Source organism: Bufo gargarizans, chromosome 3 (assembly GCF_014858855.1).
Source record: "Bufo gargarizans isolate SCDJY-AF-19 chromosome 3, ASM1485885v1, whole genome shotgun sequence".
Classification (NCBI taxonomy): domain Eukaryota; kingdom Metazoa; phylum Chordata; class Amphibia; order Anura; family Bufonidae; genus Bufo; species Bufo gargarizans.
The window spans coordinates 481,877,052-481,904,928 of NC_058082.1; the positions used below are offsets into that span (position 1 = coordinate 481,877,052).

General features: G+C 44.0%; 1 protein-coding gene across 1 annotated transcript in view; it reads right to left on the bottom strand.

Moving 5' to 3' along the window:
• SEZ6 (seizure related 6 homolog) overlaps positions 1–27,877 on the bottom strand; it is a 533,546-nt gene that overhangs the window by 121,715 nt on the left and 383,954 nt on the right. The window contains exon 5 of the mRNA XM_044285764.1: positions 25,893–26,085. Coding sequence (XP_044141699.1) covers positions 25,893–26,085 — 193 coding nt within the window. The remainder of the gene's footprint in view (positions 1–25,892; positions 26,086–27,877) is intronic.

The window sequence follows — 27,877 nt, forward strand, 5'->3', positions numbered from 1 at the left end:
GTCCCCCGGATATGACGTTGGATAAGATACGATCATGAGTATCGGCACGAGACCCGTGACCTCCGGTCTCGCGTGATTTTGCGCCGAAGTGACTGAAAAAAAACTCATGCCCGCGCAGGCGCACATCCCAGGACATCCTTGATCCGGCCGGCAAGTACAGGAGGAGTCAAGAAGCCGCAGATGAATGATGTCAGATTTGGATCACAAGTAGGGGGCGTGGCGCGGGCGGTGGCTAGTCGGGAATCAGAGGAAGATGTTACTTAGATGGATCACAAGTAGGGGGCGTGGTGGCGGCTAGTCGGGATTCGGACTCCAGAGCGCCGGCGCCCCCAGGCAGAGTGCGCTCTACGCGGTGGCCTACTCTGCTTATGGGTAGCGCCGGCCCTGCCAACCCCCCTCCCTCCCTCTATTGTTTTAATACATTGGGGCCAGTGTGCGCGCGCCCCCCAACCCCCCCTCCCTCCCTCTATTGTTTTAATACATTGGGGCCAGTGTGCGCACCCCCCCACCCCCCTCCCTCCCCCCATTGTAATCATCATCGGTGGCAGCGGAGTAGAAGATTTTCATACTTACCTGGCTGCTGGCTGCTGCGATGTCTGCGTCCGGCCGGGAGCTCCTCCTACTGGTAAGTGACAGCAATGCGCCGCACAGACCTGTCACTTACCAGTAGGAGGAGCTCCCGGCCGGACGCAGACATCGCAGCAGCCAGCAGCCAGGTAAGTATGAAAATCTTCTACTCCGCTGCCACCGATGATGATTACAATAGAGGGAGGGAGGGGGGAGGGGGGGGGGGGTGCGCACACTGGCCCCAATGTATTAAAACAATAGAGGGAGGGAGGGGGGGTTGGGGGGGCGCGCGCACACTGGCCCCAATGTATTAAAACAATAGAGGGAGGGAGGGGGGGTTGGGGGGCGCGCGCACACTGGCCCTAATGTATTAAAACAATAGAGGGAGGGAGGGAGGGGGGTGCGCACACTGTGCCACCAACAGTTAACAACAGGGGAGGGGGGGGGCCGCACAATGATATTCAAACTGGGGAGGGGGGGGGGGTCTGCCCCCTGCTGCCTGGCAGCCCTGATCTCTTACAGGGGGATATGATGGGGTTAATTGTACTATCATATCCCCCTGTAAGAGATCGGGTGCTGCCAGGCAGCAGGGGGCAGTCTTGTACACAGTTTGTAGTGTATTCTAACTAGAAGCGTCCCATCACCATGGGAACGCCTCTGTGTTAGAATATACTGTCGGATCTGAGTTTTCACGAAGTGAAAACTCAGCTCTGAAAAAGCTTTTATGCAGACGGATCTTCGGATCCGTCTGTATGAAACTAACCTACGGCCACGGATCACGGACACGGATGCCAATCTTGTGTGCATCCGTGTTCTTTCACGGACCCATTGACTTGAATGGGTCCGTGAACCGTTGGCCGTGAAAAAAATAGGACAGGTCATATTTTTTTCACGGCCAGGAAACACGGCTCACGGATGCGGCTGCCAAACGGTGCATTTTCCGATTTTTCCACGGACCCATTGAAAGTCAATGGGTCCGTGAAAAAAAACGGAAAACGGCACAACGGCCACGGATGCACACAACGGTCGTGTGCATGAGGCCAAAGCCGCACATAAACCGCATTGTGTGCAGGAGGACTTATAGTACCAGCAAGCGGATGAGAACTGCAGTAGAATCTGTACATAACTTGAAGTGTTCTTACCACTTAAAAACGGATCTGTCAGCATTCCTAAAATGTTTATTTTAAGGCTCCATTCACACATCTGCAATTTCGTTCCGCATTTTGCGGAACGGAATTGCGGACCCATTCATTTCTATGGGTCCGCATTTCCATTCCCGAAAAAAATAGAACATGTCCTATTCTTGTCCGGACAAGAATAGGCATATTCTATTAGTGCCGGCAATGTGCGGTCCACAAACTGTGGAACGCACATTGCCGGTGTCCGTGTTTTGCGTATACGCGGATCCGTGGATCCACAAAACACACTACGGATGTGTGAATGGACCCTATTGAGTATTAATATTCCTAATAAAGGAATTCTGGAGAATCTTTCCTTAGAATTCTGCATTGTGTCATTTCTCAATTATTCCTCTTGGAAATGTATGAGCACATTAGCTACGGGATGTACCCACACTATAGCTATATCCGATACTGTCCCATCAGTGCTGACTAATGTTGAGCGAATCAAAGTCCACAAAGTGGACTTCGATCCGGGTTGCAGGGAAAATTTAATTCGCAGCGAAGCCGAATTTCCTTGTGCTTTGTGGTAGCAAATCGATTTTCCCTTAATGGCGGTAAAAAATAAAATAAATCATACTTACCTCATCCGTTTGAGCGTGAAGAGCCGGCCACTGCCATCTTGATTGAAGATCCAGCATGGAATCCCATGTGCGGTGACTAGGGATGAGCGAATCGACTTTGGATAAAACATTTCTACTGTAAAAAAAACATTTACTGAACTTGGGTTGGGTTCCAAACTTGGAACCAAACCCGAGTTCGGGAAATGGTGTTTTTTTATATTTTTTTATGTATTTATGAAATTATTATGAGAAGTCTCATAGGAGCCAATACATTGTAATACTGTACGGAGCGCTCACTCTGTACAGTATTCAAACGAAGCATTATGCGAATCGACTACGGATGTTTCATCCGAAGTCGATTCGCTCATCCCTAGAGGTGACATATGACGTCACCACGCCGGCCGACGTTATGACATGATCTCGGGCCACACGAGATTTTGCGCTAGATCTTCAATCAAGATGGCGGTCGCCAGCCCTTCGCGAACAAATGGATGAGGTAAGTATGATTTTATGAATTTTTTTATTTTACACTGTAATATCAATGTCAGATGCCGGGATCAGCTATGAACGTGTAAAATGACGGAGAATGGTGCAATCGCCGCTCCCTATCATTGCACATACTACTTACAAAGAAATGTGCTTTCTGATGAAGTAATTAGTCACAAAGTGAATATTTGAGTAATTTTCTGGTAATTTTTGCAATCTAATTTTTAAAAACTTTGCTCAACTCTAGTGCTGACCATGTCAAACTGTGCAGGACACACCATATTGATAAGAGTAGTAGTAATGGTCAGTTGATGGTATAGTCTTACATTTCCGGGAGGAATAACAGAAGAATCACACAATACTAGGAAACTATTGTTGCTCCATTCAAACTCTACAGGACTGGGGGAGATAACGGAGTGCTGTCCCATCAGTGCTTAGACTTTGAATGGAGCGGCAGCATGCATGATCTACTGGCGCGCCATTCATATGGAGGGACAAGGATCAGTGGGGGGTCCGTCTGGTCATGCCCCCACCCACCAGACGCTTATTGTTGTGAATACATATGTGATGTTTGGATTAGGAGAGAACTCCTTTAACATTTCCCCTGGCTGGTTGCATCTAGGTGCTTTCATGGCATCCTCTGGACTCGTCCCATCCTGCAGACGGTAGGACTGACGTTACGAGGCAGCTGATTCAGCGCTCTCCTTATCAGTCAGATGGATGGCAGTGATAGGTTTGACTTGGCAGTATCACAAGATCCTGAGAGCTGCCGCAGCCAGCGCAATGACAGGAGAATGCAATCTGCAAAAGGAAATGACAGAAGGACAAAGATCTATAGACTCCTAACACCTATGCAGTCAAAGAGACGCCAGCTATAAAAGACAAATCCATGGGCAGGGGCCAAATTCACATCCTGCATTAATATTAAAGGGCATCCATCACAAGATTCATTTAGGTGGCAAAAAATATACTGTTATATAACAGAGTCCTGGTGAAAGGGAAATTCTGTTCTCCCTCATTATATCTCGGGGCTAGTTAAAAGAAATTCAGTTGTAAAATTAGACATTTATGTTAAAGAAAGTCTGTCCCCAGGAAATTCACTGTCACCGGGCTACACTGCGATTGTTTGGTAGCGTGACTGATTGACAGTTGCAGTCTACAACCTAATGTATTCCTTTGGATAGCAGCTGTAGCTCAATAGCGCTGCAAAAAGTCACGGTGTAGCCCCAGCCTAAGGCCCCATGCACACGGTCGTTCCGTGCATTGGGGCCCGCAATTGCGGTCCCCAATGCACGGGCAACATCCGTGCAGCGGGCCGGACCCATTCAACTTGAATAGGTCCGTGGTATGTCCGCACCGCGAAAAAATATGACATGTCATTTTTTTTTTTGTAGTGTGGAACCACGGAAATAAACACCACGAAAGCACTCCGTAGTGCTTCCGGTGTTCCGTTCTGTGACTCCGTTCCGCATCTCCGGAATTGTGGACCCATTCAAGTGAATGGGTCCACATCCGTGATGCGGGGTGCACACGGCCGGTGGCCGTGGATTGCCGACCCGCCGTTTTGCGTGAGGCCTAAAACAGGAACGGTGGCCCAGATTTACTAATGTGTCTCTGCAACAAAAGGCTCATGCACACGAACGTTGAGGTCCTCAATGCATGGGCACCAACCCAGGGATCCGCATCCGACGGTCTGCACCGCAAAAAAGTAGTGCGATGCGGAGGCATGGACATAAACCCCACGGAAGCTTCCGTAATGCTCCGTTCCGCACCGACCTTTTGGATTGCGGACCAATTCAAGTGAATGGGTCCGCATCCATGATGCAGCGTGCACACGGCTGGTGCTGTTTGCAGGCCACAATACAGGCAACAGCCGTGTGCATGAGCCCTAAAAAAGTGCTGCAATAGCTCAGCGAATGATACCTTTGAATTAGCGATCTGTTCATTCAGTCTGGAGAAAAAGTATTTTTAATTCTGTATGCAAATGAGCAGTTAAGTGCACCAAGGGCGTGCCCAATGGGAGCGGGGACCCAGGTAAGTATTTGCCATTACATAGACGCATTGCTAAAACTGCCTGGTAAGGAAGGAGACATGATGCCTGGTTAAAGTTTAACCCATTAAAGCAGTTGGAAATGCAGTTGCAGTTATACAATGTGCTGTTTCTTATTTGTAATGCAGGCGGGTCAGTTTATAATTACTTGTTTAACCGGACTTTCATGTCTTTTAGGCATTTGCGTTAACCGGCGCTGGGTTGCTGATAGCCCCGTGTGTCCCTCCGTACAATAACTGCTGGTTATTGGTAAAGTGCTCAGCATGATGTGGTTACATACTGATTCGACAATCACACTGCTTGCCCGAGGAGGGAGACAGATGATTCAGTGCATGCTAAGCGATGGTGAGCTTCCACATGATACACGAAAATCATTGTCAGAGTATTTTGATGTCAAGTTTGTATTTTCTTGATGTTAATTTGAAGGCAAAACAGAAAATGATCAATGCTCTTTTAAGGAGCAGACACCGCACACGCCTACATGGCGAAATATTCTACAATATTCTATATGATGTATTTCTACATTCTTTTCTTTGCTGTTATTTTATCTGTAAATATTTCATTTATTGCCCTGGGTGATTCATTAATAAATGACCTGTTTTTTCTTAAACAGATTTCTCAGCCAATAAGATATGTAACTGTTTGTGTCCTTTCTTAGAAATGTGCATGTATATTCTTACTGCTCTGGAGCTCATGAAAAAAAAAATCTGATTTTGTATGCATAGAGTTGCAAGAAAAAGTAAGTGAACCCTTTGGAATGACCTGGACGTCTGCATTGATTACTGATAAAACTTGAGTGGGTTATTATAAAAGTCACAGGGTAACCAGTAGCACAGAAACAGTATTATCATTCATGTCATTGAGTAAATATTCACAGTGCTGGGAGAAAAAGTTTATGAGAAATGATTCAGTAAAACTTGTAATTTATACATTTATATCTCTGTGATTTCTGATATGTGTTGTACATGGGGGAGGTGTTATCATTGATTGATAGCATTCTCTGTGTAAGTGTGTATACAGAGATAGCTGTCAGTCACTGATAGATGTACACAGGGGAGGTGTTATCACTGATTAATAACATTCTCTGTGTAAGAGTGTATACAGACATAGCCATCGATCACTGATAGCTGTACACGGGGAGGTATTTTCAGTGATTGATAGCAATCTCTGTGTAAGTGTGTATACAGAGATAGCTTTCAGTCACTGATAGCTGTACATAGGGAGGTAGTATCAGTGATTGATAGCATTCTATGTGTAAGTGTGTATACAGAGATAGCTGTCAGTCACTGATAGATGTACACAGGGAGGTATTTTCAGTGATTGATAGCAATCTCTGTGTAAGTGTGTATACAGAGATAGCTTTCAGTCACTGATAGCTGTACATAGGGAGGTAGTATCAGTGATTGATAGCATTCTATGTGTAAGTGTGTATACAGAGATAGCTGTCAGTCACTGATAGCTGTACATAAGGAGGTAGTATCAGTGATTGATAGCATTCTATGTGTAAGTGTATATACAGAGATAGCTTTCAGTCACTGATAGTTGTACATGGGGCACGTGTTATCAGTGATTGATAGCATTCTATGTGTAAGTGTGTATCCATAGATAGCTGTCAGTCACTGATAGCTGTACACTCTGGAGGTGTTATCACTGATTGATAGCACTTTCTGTGTAAGTGTATACATAGATAGCTGTCAGTCACTGATAGATGTACACGGGGAGGTATTATCAGTGACTGATAGCCTTCTCTGTGTAAGTGTGTATACAGAGATAGCTGTCAGTCACTGATAACTGTACACGGGGAGGTGTTATCAGTGATTAATAGCATTCTCTTTGTTAGTGTGTATACATAGATAGTTGTGCATGGGGGTGATCTTAAGTATGGAAAGAGCAGAGATTTATGTTTTACTGAATCTTTTCCCACAAACTATATATCAATCTGCTCAGCTCCTTCTGCTCTATACCATGCTGCCTACAGATTGCATTTTCTGGTGACAGGCCCTCTTTAATTATTGAGGTGAGATTAAAAGTGTGGAGTTTGCAGGTACTTTGCACATTAAATAAAATCACACAAAGCATAAAACCTAGTTACTGAAAAATCTGTTCTGCAGAAGAATAACTGGTTAGTTTAAACCATGCCATCATTCAAACAACTTTCAGAAGACATCAGACGATATGTTACAGAGACACATGAAGCTGGAAAGGATTACAAAAACCTTTGCTTTCATTCCATGGATAGGCAAATTATCTGCTAATAGACGGTGTCTACACTCCCCAGGTATGGGCATCCTTTGAAAAGAAATGGTTCTGCTGGGGCAGTATAGTGTGCTGCACTGTGGTATATGGTTCTGCTGGGGCAGTATATTGTGCTGATCTGGTTTTGCTGGAGCAGTATATTGTGCTGCACTGTGGTATTTGGTTCTTCTGGGTCAGTATATTGTGCTGCACTGTAGTATTTGGTTCTGCTGTGGCAGTATATTATATTGTACTGCACTGTGATATTTGGTTCTGCTGGGGCAGTATATTGTGCTGCACTGTGGTATATGGTTCTGCTGGGGCAGTATATTGTGCTGCACTGTGGTATTTGGTTCTGCTGGGCAGTATGTTGTATTACACTATAGTATTTGGTTCTGCTGGGCAGTATATTGTATTACACTATAGTATTTGGTTCTGCTGGGGCGGTATATTGTGCTGCACTGGGGTATTTGGTTCTGCTGAGGCAGTATATTGTGCTGCACTGGGGTATTTGGTTCTGCTGGGGAAGTATATTGTGCTGCACTGTGGTATATGGTTCTGCTGGGGCAGTATATTGTGCTGCACTGTGGTATATGGTTCTGGTGGGGCAGTATATTGTATTGCACTATGGTATTTGGTTCTTCTGGGGCGGTATATTGTGCTGCACTATGTTATTTGGTTCTGCTGGGCAGTATATTATATTACCTTGCGGTATTTGGTTCTGCTGGGGCAGTATATTGTGCTGCGATATGGTATTTAGTGCTGCCGGGGCAGTATTTTGTGCTTAAGCCATTTTACATTCCCAGTCTGCTCCTGTAGCCACTGCTCTCTTCTGTGGCACCCCACACCACTCCCCTCATCCTGGCCCTTAGAGGAAGTTTTCAGACTTGGTTCCTAAGGGGGCGCAAGCTATAAATACAGCCCTGCTTCCCATTGAAAGTAGCATCAAAAATAAACTTCTTGGCATCAGAAAAAAGCATTGCAGTAGATGTGGTCTCCATCCATTAAACTCAGTGTTCTGGACAAGTAAGAGATGTGAATGGACTATTTTAGGGCAGAGGGCGGCAAGTAACTCTAAGATATATTGCCAAGATGACAGATGCAGAAGGCACTCCTACTCTTCCCTTACATCTGCACATAGAACTTGCCTCTGTGCTAGGATTCAATGAAAAAGTTCTCAACTTTGTAGACAATTATGGTAAATTATCACCTAATTGCTCACACCAATTATATTTCCATTAGTGTCTGCATGCAGCGGGTGCGCATTTAACCTGAGACGCCAGATATTAACTTTAGCAGGATTACATTGCCTTAAATTATTTAATTGCCCCTTAATCTTTGCAGGGTTGCAGCCGGAATTTGCAGCTGGGAGAAAGGAACTCTGATGTCCCCTGGGAAATGCAGATGTAGACTACTGTTTACACCTGGCTGTGGTGCACGGTAATTGCCTCTGCAGTGAAAGGGTTAAATCACAAGGGCTCTGGATATTGTATTGAATTTCTGTAAGTGATTTCTCTCAAAGTATCTTACATTTAAACGTCAGGTGAATGCTGATAAGTGAATGCAGATGCTGGAGATCGCACTAACGCATCTAAATGGACACCCTGCTGTAAAAGTTCCAGAGTTAAGACAAGTCGGAGTTAGGACTTAAAATCTGCTACCATTAACACTATAAAGCCTAAATACAGTGGTTGGTGAGCATCATTCAGCATAATGAACTCTGTTAAATCAGGAATGCAGCCTGGTAGGGTTGATCATGCCGAGTAAAATGATAACTTTGTTGTGTCTGTACTTAGAACCGTTGCCGAGATATTTGCATTTTAAGTAACAGATCAGAGGGGTGTTGAAAAAGCAGTGCTCCGAGGTCTCCAGCTGAGCCCTTGGTGCTCGAACCAGCTCATTTGTGTATTAGTACTAAAAATGCAAATGTCTTGGCAACGGTTCTACCTACAGACACAACAAAGGTATCATTTTGCTCATGTTCAGTAGTTAGCATTCTTGGTGGCTTGCAGTGCTGGGGTCCTAAGCTCGAAATCCGACCACATCTGCATGGAGTTTGTATGTTCTGCCCATGTTTATGTGGGTTTCCTCCCACAGTCTAAAGACATACTGATAGGGAACTTAGAGCTCCACTGGATACACTAAACAATGATAAAGTCTGTAAAACGCTGTTGAATAGGTCAGTGCGATGTACGGTAACTGAGCAAAATAAATAAATCATCAGCATGCCTGGTGTAATGGGGTTGATCATGCTGACAAATGCGGTTGTGCTACCATTAAATATTATTTAATGTCATTCAATAAGAAAAACTATAAATAAAAGAATCTTAATACCGCGCTCTGTCAATTTTAGCTGCAATGTGAATAAGCCCCCCTCACACCCTACGTATGGACTAGGCTGTGGGATGTCATAAATATGAGTTACCTTTACTCTAGGTGTTTTTCTCCCAAGTCCTAGGTCCTTTTGGAGCATTTTGGAGCTTTTTTTGCAGGCACAGGTCGGGTCAGAGTGCATTGAACCTGGAGACGCAGCTCAAAATTGACAGAGCGTGGTATCAAGATTCTTTTATTTATTGCTTATTTTATGTGGCAGGCGTCTTGCGGTCCTCCTAGGATACTGCAGCTTCACAGCGAGGAGGGTGAAGAGCGCTACTAGAATAAACACACAGCAATATGAAAAACTAGTTACTTTTGTCATTTATGTTTTATTGCAAAAATGCTATAATCTGTATAGTAACGTGCACGTCCACCTGGTGTCACGATCAGTGTGGGGGAAAAACTCCACACTAAACACAGGAGGGAAGGGGAACAGTAACTGGGCCTGGAAACTAAGGAAGAAACAGGTCACCTCCTAAACAACCCTAATCCGGGCCCTAACTACCTATCAATATGAATAGACCATGAAGGTAGAAATATTCATATGCTGGATACCTAGGCCCTTATATCTCTATAAGGCCCTGGAATGGCGCTCGCTTTGGGTTATTGGAGCAAGTTGCATGGGGTGGTACCTCACCACTTTCCAACCTTCCTTTCTCCTCTTTATTTGTACTAACTCCAGAAGCACCACAGAGAACAACCAACCAGCTAGTTAGAAGGCAGGAAGAAAATCTATAAATGGCACCTCCAAGAGTGAGAAGCGGCTACTTATGGGAAAGGTAATTTACCAACAAGCAACAACTGAAGCAAGAGGTGTGGCATTCACCAAAACACAGACACAATAAGATCCACAGTGAACTTGTGTCACGGCTGGAGGAGGGGGAAACCCCCAGCCGTGCGGTGCCAGGAGATGGTAGGGTTACCACTTGGCCAAACAACACAGAATTAGGGAGCAGGTCACCTCCTGTTGCGTCCCTAACTCTGACCCTGTCTCCTACCTGCATGGGCCGACCTTGATGGTAGGAGGGCCCATACTCAGGAACCTCGGATCCCTGCTGACCCTCCGCAGATCCAGGGCCGGTGCTACCATAAGGCAGACCAAGCAGTCGCCTTAGGGCGCACCCTGGGGGAGGGCGGAAAAATGTGACATGAAGGGGGAGAAATATAACATGGGGGTCTGATGTCTGACATTGGGGGCTGATGTCTGACATGGGGTTCTGATCTGAGGTCTGATTAACATTGAGGGTCTGATTGGGGCTGTGAGCTGAGGTCTGATTGCTGGTCTGACCTGAGGTGTAATGGAAAATATTTTTTTCTTATTATCCTCCTCTAAAACCTAGGTGTGTCTTAGAGGGCGAAAAATATGGTCCTTAAACCATCCATTGTCTGAAGCAGAGAGAGGAGAAGCGAGGGGGGGGGGGGGGGGGGGGGGGCGCCAAACTGTAGCTTCGCTTGTGTTGGCAAAAATCCTTGCACCGGCCCTGCGCAGATCCCTGACCTAGGAGCTGGGTGAGACGACCTACTCCTCCTTGGCACGGAGGAGCAGGAGTCTCAATGGCCAAGCAACAAGGGGAAACAGAAAACACCTTATGGCAGTGACAGGCAAACGCAATCAACACAACACTCACCTGCCACAGAACAACACAACCAGGAACCCATGTGCAGGTGCTGTTTGTTCAGGACACCAACAATGACAGCACACACAGACATCACACAGGGACCCGGACCATAAGCTGCAATGATACAGAAACCCCACACACACCTAGATAACACCGTGTAACAAAGATTTATGACCAGAAGGGAGGCCCCCACTGGTAGATGGTAATATACAGGAGGCTGCTCCAGCCATGCCTGGCTGAAAGCAACCTACTGAGCCAAGCCAGAGAACGAGGCTTTATAGGCCTAAGTGGCCACACCCACCGGTCAGAACACACCCAGTGACATCACACACACTGGGAAGAGAATTAACCCTTCCAGCACCACAGGAAAGGGAAAACACACATAAAGGGGAAAGCACACAAACTCACTCACCTGTTACCGCCAGCAACGGCATGCGTGGCAAACATGTTCTGGGGAACAGCCAGCAGGCCGAGACCCTGCCACCACATGCACACAACAACAACTTTGCCGCGGACAACCGCAGGTGAAGGGAGGTGTCTACGTGCATACAAAACATGAACTCGTGCACAACAAACAGACAAAGGAAGTGCACACAAAAACACGTTGCCAAGGGCAACACACAAAGTGCACACTGATAAACAACACACTGTGCACACCAATAAAAGGCACACCTATAGGAGAGGTTGCCAGGAGCAACCGCATGCCTACCGCAGCAAGCTGCCTAACACCACTCAGGCTGCACTGCTGCCAAATACCCAATGTTGTCAGCGGCAACCACAGGTGAGGCAACATACTATAGCCCTCACCTGTGATTGACAACAACACCAAGACCGCAGGCAACTGCATGCGGCCACAAGAGTCACGACCAATGACCAAGGGTCGTGACAACTTGTCAATTTAACCCACGCGTTGCCAGTCTCTCCAATCTCCTGTTACCTGCCACGGGAACGTCCGTGACACCTGGAGAGCTGGAGGAGCATGATCGCACATGCTCAGTTCCATCCTTCAACTGCCCCCAGCTCTATTTACTGTTAGAAGCTATTAAAGTAACAGAAAGAGAGCTGCAGCAGGAAGGACACACCCTAGATCAAAGACTGAGAAAGAACACACACCCTTAGCTGCCAGCCTGAAGAGTATCTATTAGAGCAATTAAAGCAATAAATAGGGGGAGCTCTGGATCCATGTGAGGTACAGGGCTGGTCAGGGGCGTAACTAGAAGTGAATGGGCCCCACAGCAAATATTTGTAAGGGGGCCCCCCCCAGCGCGCTTCGCACATCCCTCCTCCTGTGTAAAACCCACTCCTTTGGCACAGTGTAGCGGTATACTGTATATTGTGGGGCACAGTGTAGGCTATATGTGTATAACAAACATATTTCACATGAACACTTACAGTTACTTGGCCCTTGGGGATCTCGGACACCACTTTCACACTTTGGCCGGGGGCTCGGTGGAGCTGATGTTGTGCTTTATTCTAATGAGAAAGATTTCATAATAAGGATTTAGAGAAGGGGCAGAGGGATAGCAGAGCAGGGAGAGGCTGGTGCTGCTTCTAGGGGCTCATACCATGGGGGAGTAATAAAGCCCACCATAATGCCCCCCAGTAGTAATAATTCTCCTTATAATGTGACAGTGCAAAAATACCCCCTTGTAATGCCCCCAGTTGAGCTAATGTCCCATAGTGTCCCCATAATGTCCCAGTATAAAATACCCCTATATAGTGCCCCCAGTAAATTCCTCCATAGTGCTCCTCTCCCCCCTCCCTGCTAGTGCCCCCCATAATGTACCAGTATAAAATGCCCCATATATAGTGCCCCAGTAGATGCCCCTCAGTGTCCGGCCTCTGATAGGCTGCCGGCCAAGTGTCCCCCATAATGTGCCAGTAAGTGTCCCCATAGATGCCCCCCATCATGTCCCAGTATCAAGTGCCTCCCCCCCCTATGTGCCAGTATCATAGTGCCAAACCCTCCCACGTGCCAGTATCAAGTGCCTCTCTCCTCCCCCCCCAAATAAAAGTACCAGTAGCAAGTGCCTCTCCCCCCTTCCATGTGCCAGTATCAGGTGCCAACCCCTCCCCCCCATGTGCCAGTATCACAGTATCAGGTGCTAACCCCCCCCCCAGGTGCCAGTATCAAGTGCCTCTCTCCTCCCCCCCATGTCCCAGTATCATAGTGCCATCTCCCCCCCCAAATAAAAGTACCAGTATCAAGTGCCTCTCCCCCTTTCATGTGCCAGTATCAGGTGCTAACCCCCCCCCCCAGGTGCCAGTATCAAGTGCCTCTCTCCTCCCCCCCATGTCCCAGTATCATAGTGCCATCTCCCCCCCCAAATAAAAGTACCAGTATCAAGTGCCTCTCCCCCCTTCCATGTGCCAGTTTTAAGTGCCTCTCTCCCTCCCTGATTCCCATCCCATTCCATTCCCATCCCATCATCAAGCTGGGGAGACTAGTCAAAACTCACCTCGCTCGCCGCCAGCTACCGCACGCCCGCCTGCTTCTGAGTGTCTGACTGGGAGCCGGAGATGCGCGGAAACCACGCCTCCGGCTCCTCCTCACTCAGTCAGACCTCACTCAATGTTGCGGCCGCCCCCTCTGACACGTGAGCTGCGTGTGCACTGCCCCCGGGCGCCGGGCCCTATTAGATCAATTATTAACTTAGTGGCCTGGATTTTGAATAGGAGGCGGTAGGGGGGCCGTGGGCCCCCCTGGCTCAGGGGCCCGGTCGCAATTGCGACCGCTGCGACCCCTGTAGCTACGCCACTGGGGCTGGTTCTATCTTTGTTAGAAAAAGATTGCCATTTACTAAATAATTTCTGATTTTCCTTTTTACACCAATCATGGCATTACCGCTCTATATGAGAGAGCAGTTTCATATATATTAAAGGCCAATATCTGGGAATTTATCAAGTTGTCGGCGGAAAATTGTAAGTTTCATTTTTAGAAGTAAATATCAGAAAATAAGATTGTGTGATATTAGGAAAACATGGCTGCCTTCTTACAGAAACAATGCCACTCTTGCACATGGTCTGTGTATGGTATTGCAGGTAGGCCCCATTCACTTAGATGATGATAAGATTGGTGCTGTGTGTAATAAAAAAATAAAAAAGCAGCCATGATTTTTGAATCTCATAACATCCTTTAGAGGAAAGGGGAGATATTGAGGGATATGGCATAAGCTCATTTGACAGTTTCTGTATCTCCCAGTCCCATTAGTTTGTCCTAATGTGCTAACATATCAAACTGCTTAGTTATGAAATTGTGTCTTATTATTTTTTCTATTAAAGTTGGTAATTTTTTTTAATCAGATTATGTAGAGGTTGTCTGCTTTGGACAGTCCCTACTTGTTACAAGTCTAGTAATGCTATAACCTGATCACAATGTTGACCCCTGTTGGCACCCCTGGTGATCTGCTGTAATCTGTGGGTAAGTGTTCAGTTTTTCTGCAGTGCCACCACAGGGGAAATTAGGCATTACACAGTGCCCAATAAAATCAATGGGTTATCTGTGTGATGCAGGACAGGATAAGTCTTCCAGAGCAAGACAGTCTTTGTAGCCATTCTGGGCAAGCAATGAGGATCCAGAACAGAAGACCCCTGTATATTATAATAGGATATGCAGTAAGGAAAATAAGTATTTGATACACTGTTGATTTTGCAAGTTTTGCCTTCTATAAAAAATTAAGAATGTAATTTTTATCGTAGGTACACTTCAACTGTAAAGAGACAGAATCTAAAAAAAAATACAGAAAATCACATTGTATGATTTTTAAAATAATTAATTAGCATTTTATTGCATAAAATAAGTACCGTATTTGATCACCTACCAACCAGCAATAATTCTGTCTCTCACAGACCTGTTATTTTTTTTTTTTAAAGGGATTCTGTCTTCAGAATTCAGGCCTATAACCTAAACATATGGCGAGGTCCCTACTAATACACAGAATCCTAAAGTGACCTTATCAAATGCGCCTGTGGCTCTATAATCATATAAAACAGGTTTATATCACCTGTCACTCACGTCACAAATATGTCCAAGGGGACGTCTCATGATGCAGGGTGCCCGGCTGCAGCCATCTCCTTTCGGTGCCCAGCGCCGCCCTCCCTTTCTTTAGAGCCGCCTACCTCAGTTAATCGCCGCCTCTCTAACGTCAGCGCCGCCTCTGAAATCGTCCGCTCTCCTCAGGTTATACCTAGTGCGCGCGCGCGGGATCTGGCTAAGGAGAGCGGACGTTAGAGAGGCGGCGATGAACTGAGGTAGGCGGCTCTAATGAAAGGGAAGGCGGCGATTTTAATTCAGAAGGCGGCGCTGGGCACCGAAAGGAGATGGCTGCAGCCGGGCACCCTGCATCATGAGACGTCCCGTTGGACACATTTCTGACGTGAGTGACAGGTGATATAAACCTGTTTTATATGATTATAGAGCCACAGGCGCATTTGATAAGGTCAGTTAAGGATTCTGTGTATTGTAGGGACCTCGCCATATGTTTAGGTTATAGGCCTAAATTCTGATGACAGAATCCTTTTAAGAAGCCCTCCTACTCTGCACTCATTACCTATATTAATTGCACCTGTTTGAACTCTTTACCTGTATAAAAGACACCTGTCCACACACTCAATCAATCACACTCCAACCTCTCCACCATGGCCAAGACCAAAGAGCTGTCTAAGGACACCAGGGACATAATTGTAGACCTGCACAAGGCTGGCATGGGCTACTGGACAATAGGCAAGCAGCTTGGTGAAAAGGCAACAACTGTTAGAGCAATTATTAGAAAATGGAAGAAACACAAGATGACTGTCAGTCTTCCTTGGTCTGGGGCTCCATGCAAGATCTCACCTCGTGGGGTAAGGATGATTCCGCTGAAAGGTCAGGAATCTTCACAGAACTACATGGGAGGACCTGATCGATGACCTGAATAGAGCTGGGACCACAGTCTCAAAGACTACCATTAGTAACACACTACGCCTCATGGAATTAAATCCTGCAGGGCACGCAAGGTCCCCCTGCTCATGCCAACACATGTCCAGGCACGTTTGAAGTTCGCCAGTGACCATCTGGATGATCCAAAGGAGGCATGGGAGAAGGTAATGTGGTCAGATGAGACCAAAATAGAACTTTTAGGTATCAACTCCACTCGCTGTGTTTGGAGGAAGAAGGATGATTACAACCCCAAGAACACAGTCCCAACCGTGAAGTATGTGGGTTGAAACATCATACTTTGGGGGTGCTTTTCTTTAAAGGGGACAGAACGACTGCACCGTATTGAAGGGAAGAAGGATGGGGCCATGTATTGCAAGATTTTGGCCAACAACCTCCTTCACTCAGTAAGAGCATTGAAGATGGGTCGTGGCTGGGTCTTTCAGCATAATAATGACCCGAAACATTCAGCCAGGGAATCTAAGGAGTGTCTCCGTAATAAGCATTTCAAGGTCCTGGAGTGGACTAGCTAGTCTCCAGACCTGAACCCAATCGAAAATCTATGGAAGGAGCTTAAACTCAATGTAGCCCAGAGACAGCCCTGAAACCTGAAAGATCTGGAGAAGATCTGTACAAAGGAGTGGGCCAAAATCCCTGCTGCAGTGTGTGCAAACTTGGTCAAGAACGTCTGACCTCTGTTTTTCTATTGTATCAAATACTTATTTCATGCAATAAAATGCAAATTAATTATTTAAAAATCATACAATGTGATTTTCTTGATTTTTTTTAGATTCTGTCTCACAGTTGAAGTGTACCTACGATAAAAAATATAGCTCACTCCATTCTTTGTAGGTGGGGAAAATTAGCAAAATCACCAGTGTATCAAATACTTATTTTTCCCCCTATATGATAGATAATGTTTTCTAAACTAGACTGCTAGTTCTATATCATGCCAACCAATTTGCTGCCTCTGAAGCATATTAATTATTTTAAAAACGGAAAACAGGCTCTGTCAATACAATTTATAAGAGCATATAGATTTCATTGGAGAGTTCCTTTAATCTGAACCGCTCTCTATGAGCCAGAGGAGTGCAAAGAGACACTTCCGATCTGTTGTACTCAACACAACTATATTTACTATGGTCATTGGTTATGCATTCATTTAAAAAAGTCGCTGTATAGAGGAAATGAGTGATGGCTCGCAAGGCCCCACCAGTGATTACAGCTGATTAGGGATGTTCAGAGGACCAAAAGACTTACTTTCTAAGGAGATATCCAGATGGGAAAACCTTTTTAATGGCAAGTATGCCTCTTTGGGCAGCAAAATGTTTTAAGGTCAGTGATTAAACCTCATGGGTTGCTGGTACACATGAAAGTTTTCATGATGGTTTTTGACACAATTTGAAAGGGGTTATCTGCCTTTTTGCACCTCAATGTGCACCTATGGAAAAAATCCCTACTTAATTCTTCCCTGCCGCTCCGTTTTGTGTCCATGGATCTCTGCCTGATCTTCTGGTCCCTGTCTGTCTTCAGACAGGGTCATGTGTGCTGCTGCAGCCAATGACTAGCCCCAGCGGTGACGTGTGCCAAAGCAGAACATAAGCCAGCAGTGACATACCACTTGGGGCATCATGGACTGCAGCAGCGCACGTGACCCCATCCTTGTTAAAGTTGATGGACAGGGACAAGAAGACCCGTGAACGGTGCCAGGGAGCTAAAACAAAGTGGTAAGGGGCAACTGACCAAATATGGATTTTACCACAAGTATTCCAGGCTGGTGTGCAAAAAAAAAAAGAAAAAAAGCTGGACAACCCCTTTAGGTCAAAATCAGGTGTGGATTCACAAAGATGAGAAATGGAATCTATCTGTCTTACTTTTTCTGATTTTATGATCTACTTTTTGACCTTCCGAAACCTACATGTGTACAGAGACAGTCAGGGCTTATACACACTTTATGATCAAACTGCATTTTTATTGAGATTTTTGCACAATCACAGCAAAACCATGTTTTGCTATGTGTTTGCCAATATTGTGGCAAAAAAAACAACCTTTTGACCATGAGCCCTTGAGACCAATCACTCAAATGTAAGTGCACTTGCTCTGTGCCTTCCTTCGACGAACGGTCTCTGTCCAGATTCACTTTATGTGTCCTGAATGAGAGATATATTACTCATCTCCTTAAACTGTGAAAGATATTAAACAGCTGGACATTATACAAGGCTATTAATTTTCTGAATGCTGAAGACGATCATTACACTACAGAACAATTATTAACTGTCAAGGTAGGTTCCCTAATAGTGATACTAAGTGAATAAATATCGCTTATGTAGTTTAGCCTTTCGACCTGGAGAGTCCATCACCCAACAGAAGAAGCCAAATCAGAACAAAGCCATTCATCAACGTTTTACAATACAACGGTGTGACAGAAATTGACTATAATAAACTATTACCTTGTAGGCGGGTTATGTAAAATAATAATCTACATTGCCGACACAGCACACATTGATAAATGATTGTACTACTGCATTTAAGGAGGTTGTGTGACCCGAAAAGAAATAGAGCGGGTTGTAAAGCTCAGAGAAAGGAAAAAACACTTGCCTACTGAATGCCGATTCACTCCAGTGCCAAGGCGCCCTTCCCCACTCATATCGGTCTCCTTGGTCGCATAGACCGCAGTTATTGCCTGGCCTCAGCGGTGACATGTCCCTGAGCGGCACATGATTGCTGAACCTCTGTCGTGTATTACCATTATGGTGCCAGAACACAAAGACATGGTGTTTCTTTCGGGGCACTAACTAGCAAATAGGATGGGACCAAACATAACTGGGCTTCATGTCTCTAAGGGCCTTATTGCAGACTGTATGGTCTGGTACAACAATTTTTTACGTCCTCGTCTACTATTTAAATTAAAACTACGGGATGCCCTCACCCGAAGTTAAAAGGGTTTTTCGAGATCTTTATATTGAGAAGGCACGGCATGAGCAGTAGTGCCACGGCCTTCCTACACCCCCACCTATCCGATACTGATTACCTATCTAGAGGATAGGTCATCAGTATAAAGATCTTGGAAAACCTTTTAAATCTTTTCACTTTTATAGTCCCTTCTAAAATTATGGAAATCTCTTATTTAAAATCTCTAAATTGTCTATATTAAAACCTCTAAATTTGGCTATGCAACTTTTGTTATACTACTTGTATGTATGGAGAAGAAGACAAAATGCACATGATGGGGAAGCTAACCAGAAACTTAGGGTGTAGGCAAGAGACAACTATGTTGTTACAGACAAGACAAACCTCTTAAATGACTCATGACTTAATTTAGAAGAGCTAAGCACTACTTGTCCCTGGCACTAGAGAACATTGCTAGAGGCGACCCGTGAGATTCTACAAGGAACAAGGCTTACTCTATGAAGCATCTTTATGCGTGTCCATTAAAAAGTATTACCATCATCAACAAATCTCTAGACACCAACTACTATAATTGAAGTGACTTAAGCCTTGAAGGTCTGCAAGTCTCTATGGCCATACTGTAATAAGCACTTCTACTCTATGTAGGATAGTGCAAACCAGACATCTAATGTTAAAGGACAAAGAGGAAATCCAGCATCCAATAAAATGGAGATCTTTATTAAAGCGTCTTAAAACCGGAAATACAGGACAGTAGAGCAACGCTCTTACTAATTTAGAACTTAATGGCAGCAACGCATCTCAAAAACGTCAGGACAGGGGCAAAGCATGTAAAAGTAAGTGGTACTAAGAAGAAAACAGCTGGAGGAACAATTTGCTGCTTAGTCACATGGGTATAAAAAGACCATGTATGAGAGGCAGACTTTTAGTAGTAAAGATGGACAGAGGTTCACCAATCCGTGAAAAACTACATGTAAAAATTGTGGAACAATTTCCAGAAAAATGTTTCTCAGGCCTTCTGCACACCACCGTAATCCGTTTTGCACTCTTTTTGCATCCTGCACTTTTCAACGGCCCCATTGTAGAAATGCCTATTCTTTTCCAAAAAATGGACAAGATTAAAGGGAACCTGTCACCGGGATTTTGTGTATAGAGCTGAGGACATGGGTTGCCAAATGGCCGATAGCACATCCGCAATACCCAGTCTCCATAGCTCTGTGTGCTTTTATTGTGTAAAAAAAAAAAACTGATTTGATACATATGCAAATTAACCTGAGATGAGTCCTGTCCTTGACTCATCTCACGTACAGGACTCATCTCAGGTTAATTTGCATATGTATCAAATAGTTTTTTTTACACAATAAAAGCACACAGAGCTATGGGGACTGGATATTGCGGATGTGCTAGCTGCCATCTAGCAACCCATGTCCTCAGCTCTATACACAGAATACAGGTGACAGGTTCCCTTTAAGACATGTTCTATAATTTCCTGCATGACTGCACGGATACTGTCCCCACTTTTTGCAACCCCATAAATCTGCAAACAATGCGGATTGGATGCGGACTGAAATACATTTGTGTGCATCAGGCCCCTATGGAAGATTGTGAAGTCTTGGAATATCTCATCATCTACAGTACATAATATCTACAGAGTCAGGGAATCTGGAGAAATCCATGGGTACAAAGTGACAAGGTCGATGGTCAGTAATGGATGCTTGTGATATACAGACTCTCAGATGGTACTGCATTACAAACGGGCATTATTCTGTACCAGAAACAGTGCATGGGCTCTGGAACACTTCCAGAGATCAATGTCTGTGAACACAGTTCACCATGCAATCCACTGAATGCAAGTTGAAACTGCATCATTCAAAGAAGAAGCCACCCAGAAACGCCAAAGCTCATTTAAAATGGACAGAGGCAAAATGGAAAACTGTGGTCAGATGAATCAAAATTTGAAATTATTTTTGGAAAACCATGGACACCGTGTCCTGAGGACTCAAGAGGAGAAGGGACCATTTAGCGTTATCTCTACACGATTCAAAAGCCTGCATCTCTGATGGTATGGGGTAATTGGAGTTTTATAGATTTTTTGTGAATCAAGAAGCATACATTAAGGCAAAGCACTGTTTAATGCACTTGAAGTCAAGGGGGCAGCGGTCTCCTTGCTTCAAGTCAAGATAACCACGCCCCCTTCCCTGCCCCTTTGCTGTGACTGACAGCCGGCAGTTCGGCTGGCTTTGCCGAACTCACTGCATAAGCGCTGTCAGTCACAGCGAAAGGGCAGGGAAGGGGGCGTGGTTACCTCTACTTGAAGCAAGGAGACCGCTGCCCCCTTGACTTCAAGCATGACTAGAAAATAACGCGGGCAGCGAATAAAAGAACGTTTTCAGAGCTTTTACCACATCTGACTGCTTAACGAAAAAATGATCATTAGAAACACACTGCGGGCTACTCTCAGGTACTGCTGGCGGCTTGGGATGGTTTTTAGAGGTGACAAGGTTCCCGTTAAAGTGCATTAATAGTAAAAAAAAAAAAATTATTCTAAACTTATATTTTTTTTTTAAATGAAAAACAAATCTTGACATTTTCTAGCTTTCACACTGGCCATGATAGGCTGACAATTTCTGTTTTCCTATAGCTCAATAGTCAGCTTTGCTGTGTAGACTGAGACATGGTCAGCAGAAGGTGATTGGTTTAATGGCAGCTCTATTGTACTGCTGGCGGTCAAGATCAGCCAGGATGGTAACACTGTACACAGAGATAAAACTTTGCATACACAGAGATACAACTCTGGAGGTGGCTGTACTTCTACAGACTTATATCTAATTAATGAAGCTAAAATGTAATTTATAATACATAATTTTTATCTATGATTTTCTATAAATATAATGGCATAAAACTGTTTACAACTAAAAGCTTGCAAACATGGTTAACATGTTTTCTAAATCTTTATGAATGTCAAAGCTTCTTGTCAGAATTAAAGATACTAATTAAACTGAACTGTATTCTAGATGGAAAATTATTTTTCATTAATATATGCCAATTATCAGAGATATTTGACAGAGGTCGTATTCTAATGATGCAGGTCAGGGTTGGGATTTCCTTGTTGTTGACCTGCTCTAATGATTTTTTCCCCCTTATGCAGTATGGGCGTTTTCCTATGCGACGAGGCCCATGATGTTTATTTTTTTTTATTGTGTATTTATTATTTTATTCTATGGAAAGGGGGAGATTTGAATTTTTATATATTTTTTTTAAAACTTTTTTATTTATTTTTTTAAGTCACCTTAGGTCATTAGATTGCCATTTGTATTCTGTAATTGATTTCTATCCATTACAGAATACAGGATTTAGTATATTCCAAAACAGTGCTGCCACCTTCAGGCCTTCCCCAATCTCAGCCAAGGGAAGGCATCCCTACTGTCAGTGGCAGCTAGGCTCCCCACAGAAAAGGCTAGGACAGTCTTTCTTTTATCATTCCTGCCTTCTCCACCACTGTATACACAGCACGAAATGACTACTGTTTATACAGATCAGGAATTAGTGATGTTGCTTCCTGCTCTGGTCCTTGGAATCATGTGATTGTTGGGTGTCTGCATGAGCTGCTGTGTCTTAGCAGGCCCAAATCAGCTCTGCAGTAAGTCTCGACAGCCTTCCTAAAGCCTATGGGAGCTCTATTCCTTCTTTAACTGGGGATAATATGTAAGCCAAAGTAACAGGAGAAATCAGAAATGAAAAAATGTAGTGTTAAATACCTGCCAAAGTTCTTGTATAACTTTATGGGAGGCACTAAGTTAAAATAAGAAAAATAAATAAAGACGAGAAAAAAATAAATAAATCATACACCACACCTCCAGCCTGGCAACCATAACCCATACATCTCCTATATTAAAATGATTATGAAATAGGAAATCATTTAAAAAAAAGGATTTTAGTTGCAAGTCTCTAGCTTTCCTCAAGATAATGTCCCGGTCTCTGTAATGCAGTATTTTCATCAATACAGGTCTTGGGGGTGCACTCGGTGGCAATGGCCGAGTTGGGACCCTATGAGCCCTTTCAACAGCAAAAAGCGGTGTCAACGCCTCCACTCCAATTTTTTCTTTTAGCCACGACTCTGTGCGGCTTGCCCCTTCATTTTTCTCAGGCACCCCTACCAGTCTAACAGTATTTCGGCTAGACTGGTTTTCTAAGTCATCTTGTTTGGCTGCAAGTGCAGTTATCTGCCGAGTATATTCCATTAGATCTCTTTTTATTGGCGGTATGGCGTCTTTAACAGCTCCCATCTGGTCCTCTAGGGATGTTGTACATTCTGCCAACGTCTTTAAGTCATGTCTGACAATGGAAATGTCTTCCTTTATAGCTCCCACTTGTACAGTGAGGGTGTTTAGTGATTTGCCACACTTAGTGAAAGCATGAATAACATCTTTTAGGGTCGGTTCATCTGGATCTGCTTCTTGTGCCCCCAAATCTACATCCTTGCCATCTGTCTGTAAGACGTGATATCTATTGAGTATATCAATGTTCACCCCTTCAGACCCCTCTCCTTCAGTATCAGACTCCATATTTAACTCTTCTTGTGCAAGTACTTGCCGTTTTTGTGCTCCCCTTCCAGCTAGGGCAGAAGACGTTTGGGCATATTTCTCCAGTTTGGCTGCAGCTTCACACTGTGCTTCTGCTGCACGCCCCTGGAGCACCAGATTTGCCGCTCCAGCGCCATATTGGATTTCTTTCTCTGCTCCTTTAGGGTCTTTTTTCTTTGTCAGGGGGGCTGTCGGTCCCGCTGTACACCAGAGGGGGTCTCGGGTCTATAAGAGGCACAGTCAGCGCTGTGGCAGCGCGATATCAGCAGGTTTTCATGATGAGAGCCAATGGTGCGGGGGAGCTCGGCAGACGCTCTTCCCTCTCATATGTCCTGCTTAGCCACGAAAGTTGTGGAATATTTCTAAGATTATAAAAATAATGCCATTTCCATTGAGATGTGTTGCAGATAATGGCAAGTTTATGTAATGGGCCTATGAGCCTCTATAAGGAGGTGATGGCACATCCTAGTGATATGATGGCACTTCCTACTGATTGCAAGAAACCCTTTTATAAAACATTTTGAATAACAATTTTGTGTCAAGTCTTAGGAGACATAGTGGGCAAAACAATACTAAATGAACAGATGGGTGGGTAATCGGATGATATACAGAAAGACAGATACTATAGATGGATCTTAAATCTGCCCACAGACATTAGATGACTTTTAGTATCTTATAATGTGATATCTTTTGAATCTACAACACCCCCATGACAGCTGCTGTTGGGTAAATTATGAATCCAAGCTATTTGGCCTTTCCCTTGCTAAATATATCGCTTTCCCTGAGATGAGCAGTGCCACAGTCACAGATCCCCTCCTCCATAGAAACAGCACGCATATACATATATTAATTGGTCAGTTCTCCAGTTTAATTGCCAACTGATATTTGTGTGACAGTGTTAAAGATATCCTCCGGTTTCTAACTATTTTTTTTATAGTTATAATTATAAAGTCCGTGGAAGAGAATGTGCTACTTTTGACCTGACAAATAAGTCTTGCTTACGAGGCATCTCTGAAGTAAACTGGAAATTTTGTTTTGTAACATCAAAAGGTCTAAACCCTTTCTGAATGCTAAAACTGTTTTCTCAAAGCTCAATGGGACTAATAATCGACCAAGACTGGGAATACTCCGCAATTTTAAAAGAGTATATCCCATAAAAGGGTAACTTTGTGATGTGCCGCATGGTTCGTAATTATACACATAAACACAAATATTTTTCTTTACCATCTCTCCAAGCAGATGGCTCCAGTAAAGGCTATGTTTGTTTTGTTTGCAAATATTTTCCCTGGGTGTTAAATTTTTGTCATGTTTTTCAAGCCCACATGTTCTGTATACTTGTGAAAAGGATTGAAATTCACACCAGACGGGCCCACAGTCTTGTCTCCCTCGGAAATTCACATACACACAGACACCAGCAGAAACAGACAGTTGGTCAGCATTCTACACAAGGCAATCTACAAACTACAAAAGTGCAATATTGCTGGCTAAGAAAACAAATGGCATTTATGTTATTCAATGCCTATGGGGTCCCTATCATGTAAGTGTCTTTAGTTTGAAAGCAATGGGTTGATTGAAGAAAACATGCATCTTCTGATAGGAGAAGCTGCATATATAGAACACTGCAAGATAGATGAACACATACTAGTTGGTCATGCATAGATGTGCAGATGTATTTTCTGCTGCTTACCTTTGCATGAACAAGAAAATATTTGTCAGAAAATACAGCATGGTTAATTAATTTTCCTACAACTGGTATCTGGCAGGCATCCAACATCAACATTGTCAGCAGATGAGTGACATACACAGAAGAGAGGGAGCCGTGTAGCACCGGTAATACTGAGGCCCCATGATGGAGATAGATTTTACTAACATAGAAGAGCCTGTTGGTTTCTCCCAACCCTTTCCATGATCCTTGGCCCAATTCTCCGGCTTCTTGGTTACTAACAATGGAGTCGGTAGAGGACTTCTTGTCTCGAAGCATATAAATTGTCTGCCTCTGTAGTAAGCTTTCACCCTTGCAGCAGATCCTTGTAAAACTGCAGGATCCTCAAATATCAATCTATGGGTGGTTTAGACCAACTGCATTGGCGTTATTCATCACATCTCTAATAAATCTTTTTCTGGCTCTATTGTTTCCTAAGTGGGAGTACACATTTTTCCAAATAACTGATAAGCAACAACAATAGCATCCAGTGCAAATGTCTTAATGTTTTGGAAAATCTGAAGTAGTCACTTTTGATAACTGGAATGTCAGCCAACATTTAGGAGCATGATGGCCTCCCATCCTCAGTGCTATAGTGAGGAGGACTAGTTACTGGTCATTATGAAGAATGTATGGCAGAAGTATTCAATCCAGACTGATTCCATGCACAGGTTTTTTATAATTCACAACACACAACACCAGATACCTTACCTTGGTAATAAAATCGAAAAGTGCCCAGGTTTGATGGCTGTAAACTTTGAAAATGCACCATGACCTGATTGGTCGGACTTCGAATCACTTGACCCCTCATCAGAAAGGATTCATTGGCGAGAATGACGGGCTCCACCCCTTCTAGGCTCTCCACTGTTACTGACTCTCCTTCCAGCAGGCTGATGTTTTGCACCTGTGGAAAGATTTCACATTATAATGATATCTATGTATTAAAGGGGTTGTTACTCTATTAGGTAATTTTGTGATAACAGAGAGGGTTTGCTGTTTTCATCTCTTAGCCAAAACAGAAAGCCGGTGTAAAAACTTTTCTCGCTTTGGAGGACCTGTCCTTTTCTGCTTTACACAGCCAACTTATTGATATGAATAGACACAGTGTAATACTTCATTTCTCCAGTGGTGGAGCTGCAGGAAAATGGAACACTAACTGCCAGGTTTCCCAACAGATAACAGCTTTGCCGAGGGCCCCAATAGGGGCCCATAAAGTAAATAAGAGCCATAAGTAAATGTTTTCAAGTGTCATACGTAGGAACATTAATTTGATAATGGTAAAACATTAAATAAATATATTTACAGTATATTTGCTCAAGCTAAGAATAAGCAGCACAATTGCCATTATTATTGGATGAGAACCAGCAATTTATCCTCTTTGGTTACACAGTTATATCACATCCAACACCATAGTAACTAAAATTGTAGTGGAGAATTGGCTTATCATGACGACTACCAGTCAATTCCTTTTCCAACTGGTTTTTATTCATATACGAAAAGTGACCAAACATATAATCGTAAAGCCGGCCAAATCTGCAGATTTCGCCAGGACCAGCTCGCTATCTTATGTGTATGGGAGCCAGTTGACATCTGTCATGGAAAAGAAGGATGTGGCATAATTAATTACAATGAGATAAGCTGCTACCTGAGCCTTTAAGATGTTCTCTTCTATACAGATGCCCATTACAGCTTCCATAAGGCTTGTTACCAGGGATGGGCTGGCCTACAAGAGCACAAGGGATCCTGGCCAAAAGCTATAATTGAAGACAACATCATTTGAAGATGACATTGGAGCCAATCACTTGCCACTCGGGTCTTTCCAACGAGTTGATTCACAAATAACCTATTAGGTCATACTGATAATATGTAAGGCCTGTGTGTACAGTAATAAGTGATCATGTATGTGTTCTGGATGGATGGATGGATAGTAGATCTTCAGGGTCATTTCCTATGGTGAGCTTAAGATACCCCAATCTGACATGGTTTGCTACCCTGCAGCAAATCTGCCTAGTTATTTGACTATATGGCAGTATTGGGTGGATGACTACATGACTTGGAAGATCAACTGTTCAGGAGTACAGGGAAGCTAAGTGACAACCACTGTAAAGCTGAACTGACAGTCAAATAGGTTGTCATCCAGTTTCACAGAAACAGACCCAACTAATTTTGCAGTATATTGTAACTTCATGAAGGGAGGTTAGTCACAAGGGAAATTTCTAAGTCAGTTTTGCAGGAATCTGCGTTACAGTAATTTGCACCAAATTTATCAAATGCTGGACAATGTTTGAAAAAATGTGTGCATCTTGAAGTCTAGCACTTGATATGTTACTCCTCTTTCTACACCACCCCTTTACTGCAGTAAGACAGACAATTTTTGCAACTTTTTGAAAAGTTGCAGTCAGAGATTATGATCCGTAATACATTTTAATATGATCTTCAGCTGAATCTCTATAGGAATGGAGTTCATGAGGAGACATGAAGTACAGAGAGGAGGATGGGGTTAATGAGCAGTAGCACTTGTATGCAGTCTCCATTACCACAGCCCCACATCACCACAGTCTGTCCTGTCTGTCCTCTCTGTACTTCATGTCTTTCATGAACTCCATTCCCACAGAGACTTAGCTGAAGATCTTATCAGCTGTATTCAGGACCATAATCTCTGACAAGTAGGAGAGGAGGATAAGGCAGCTCTTTAG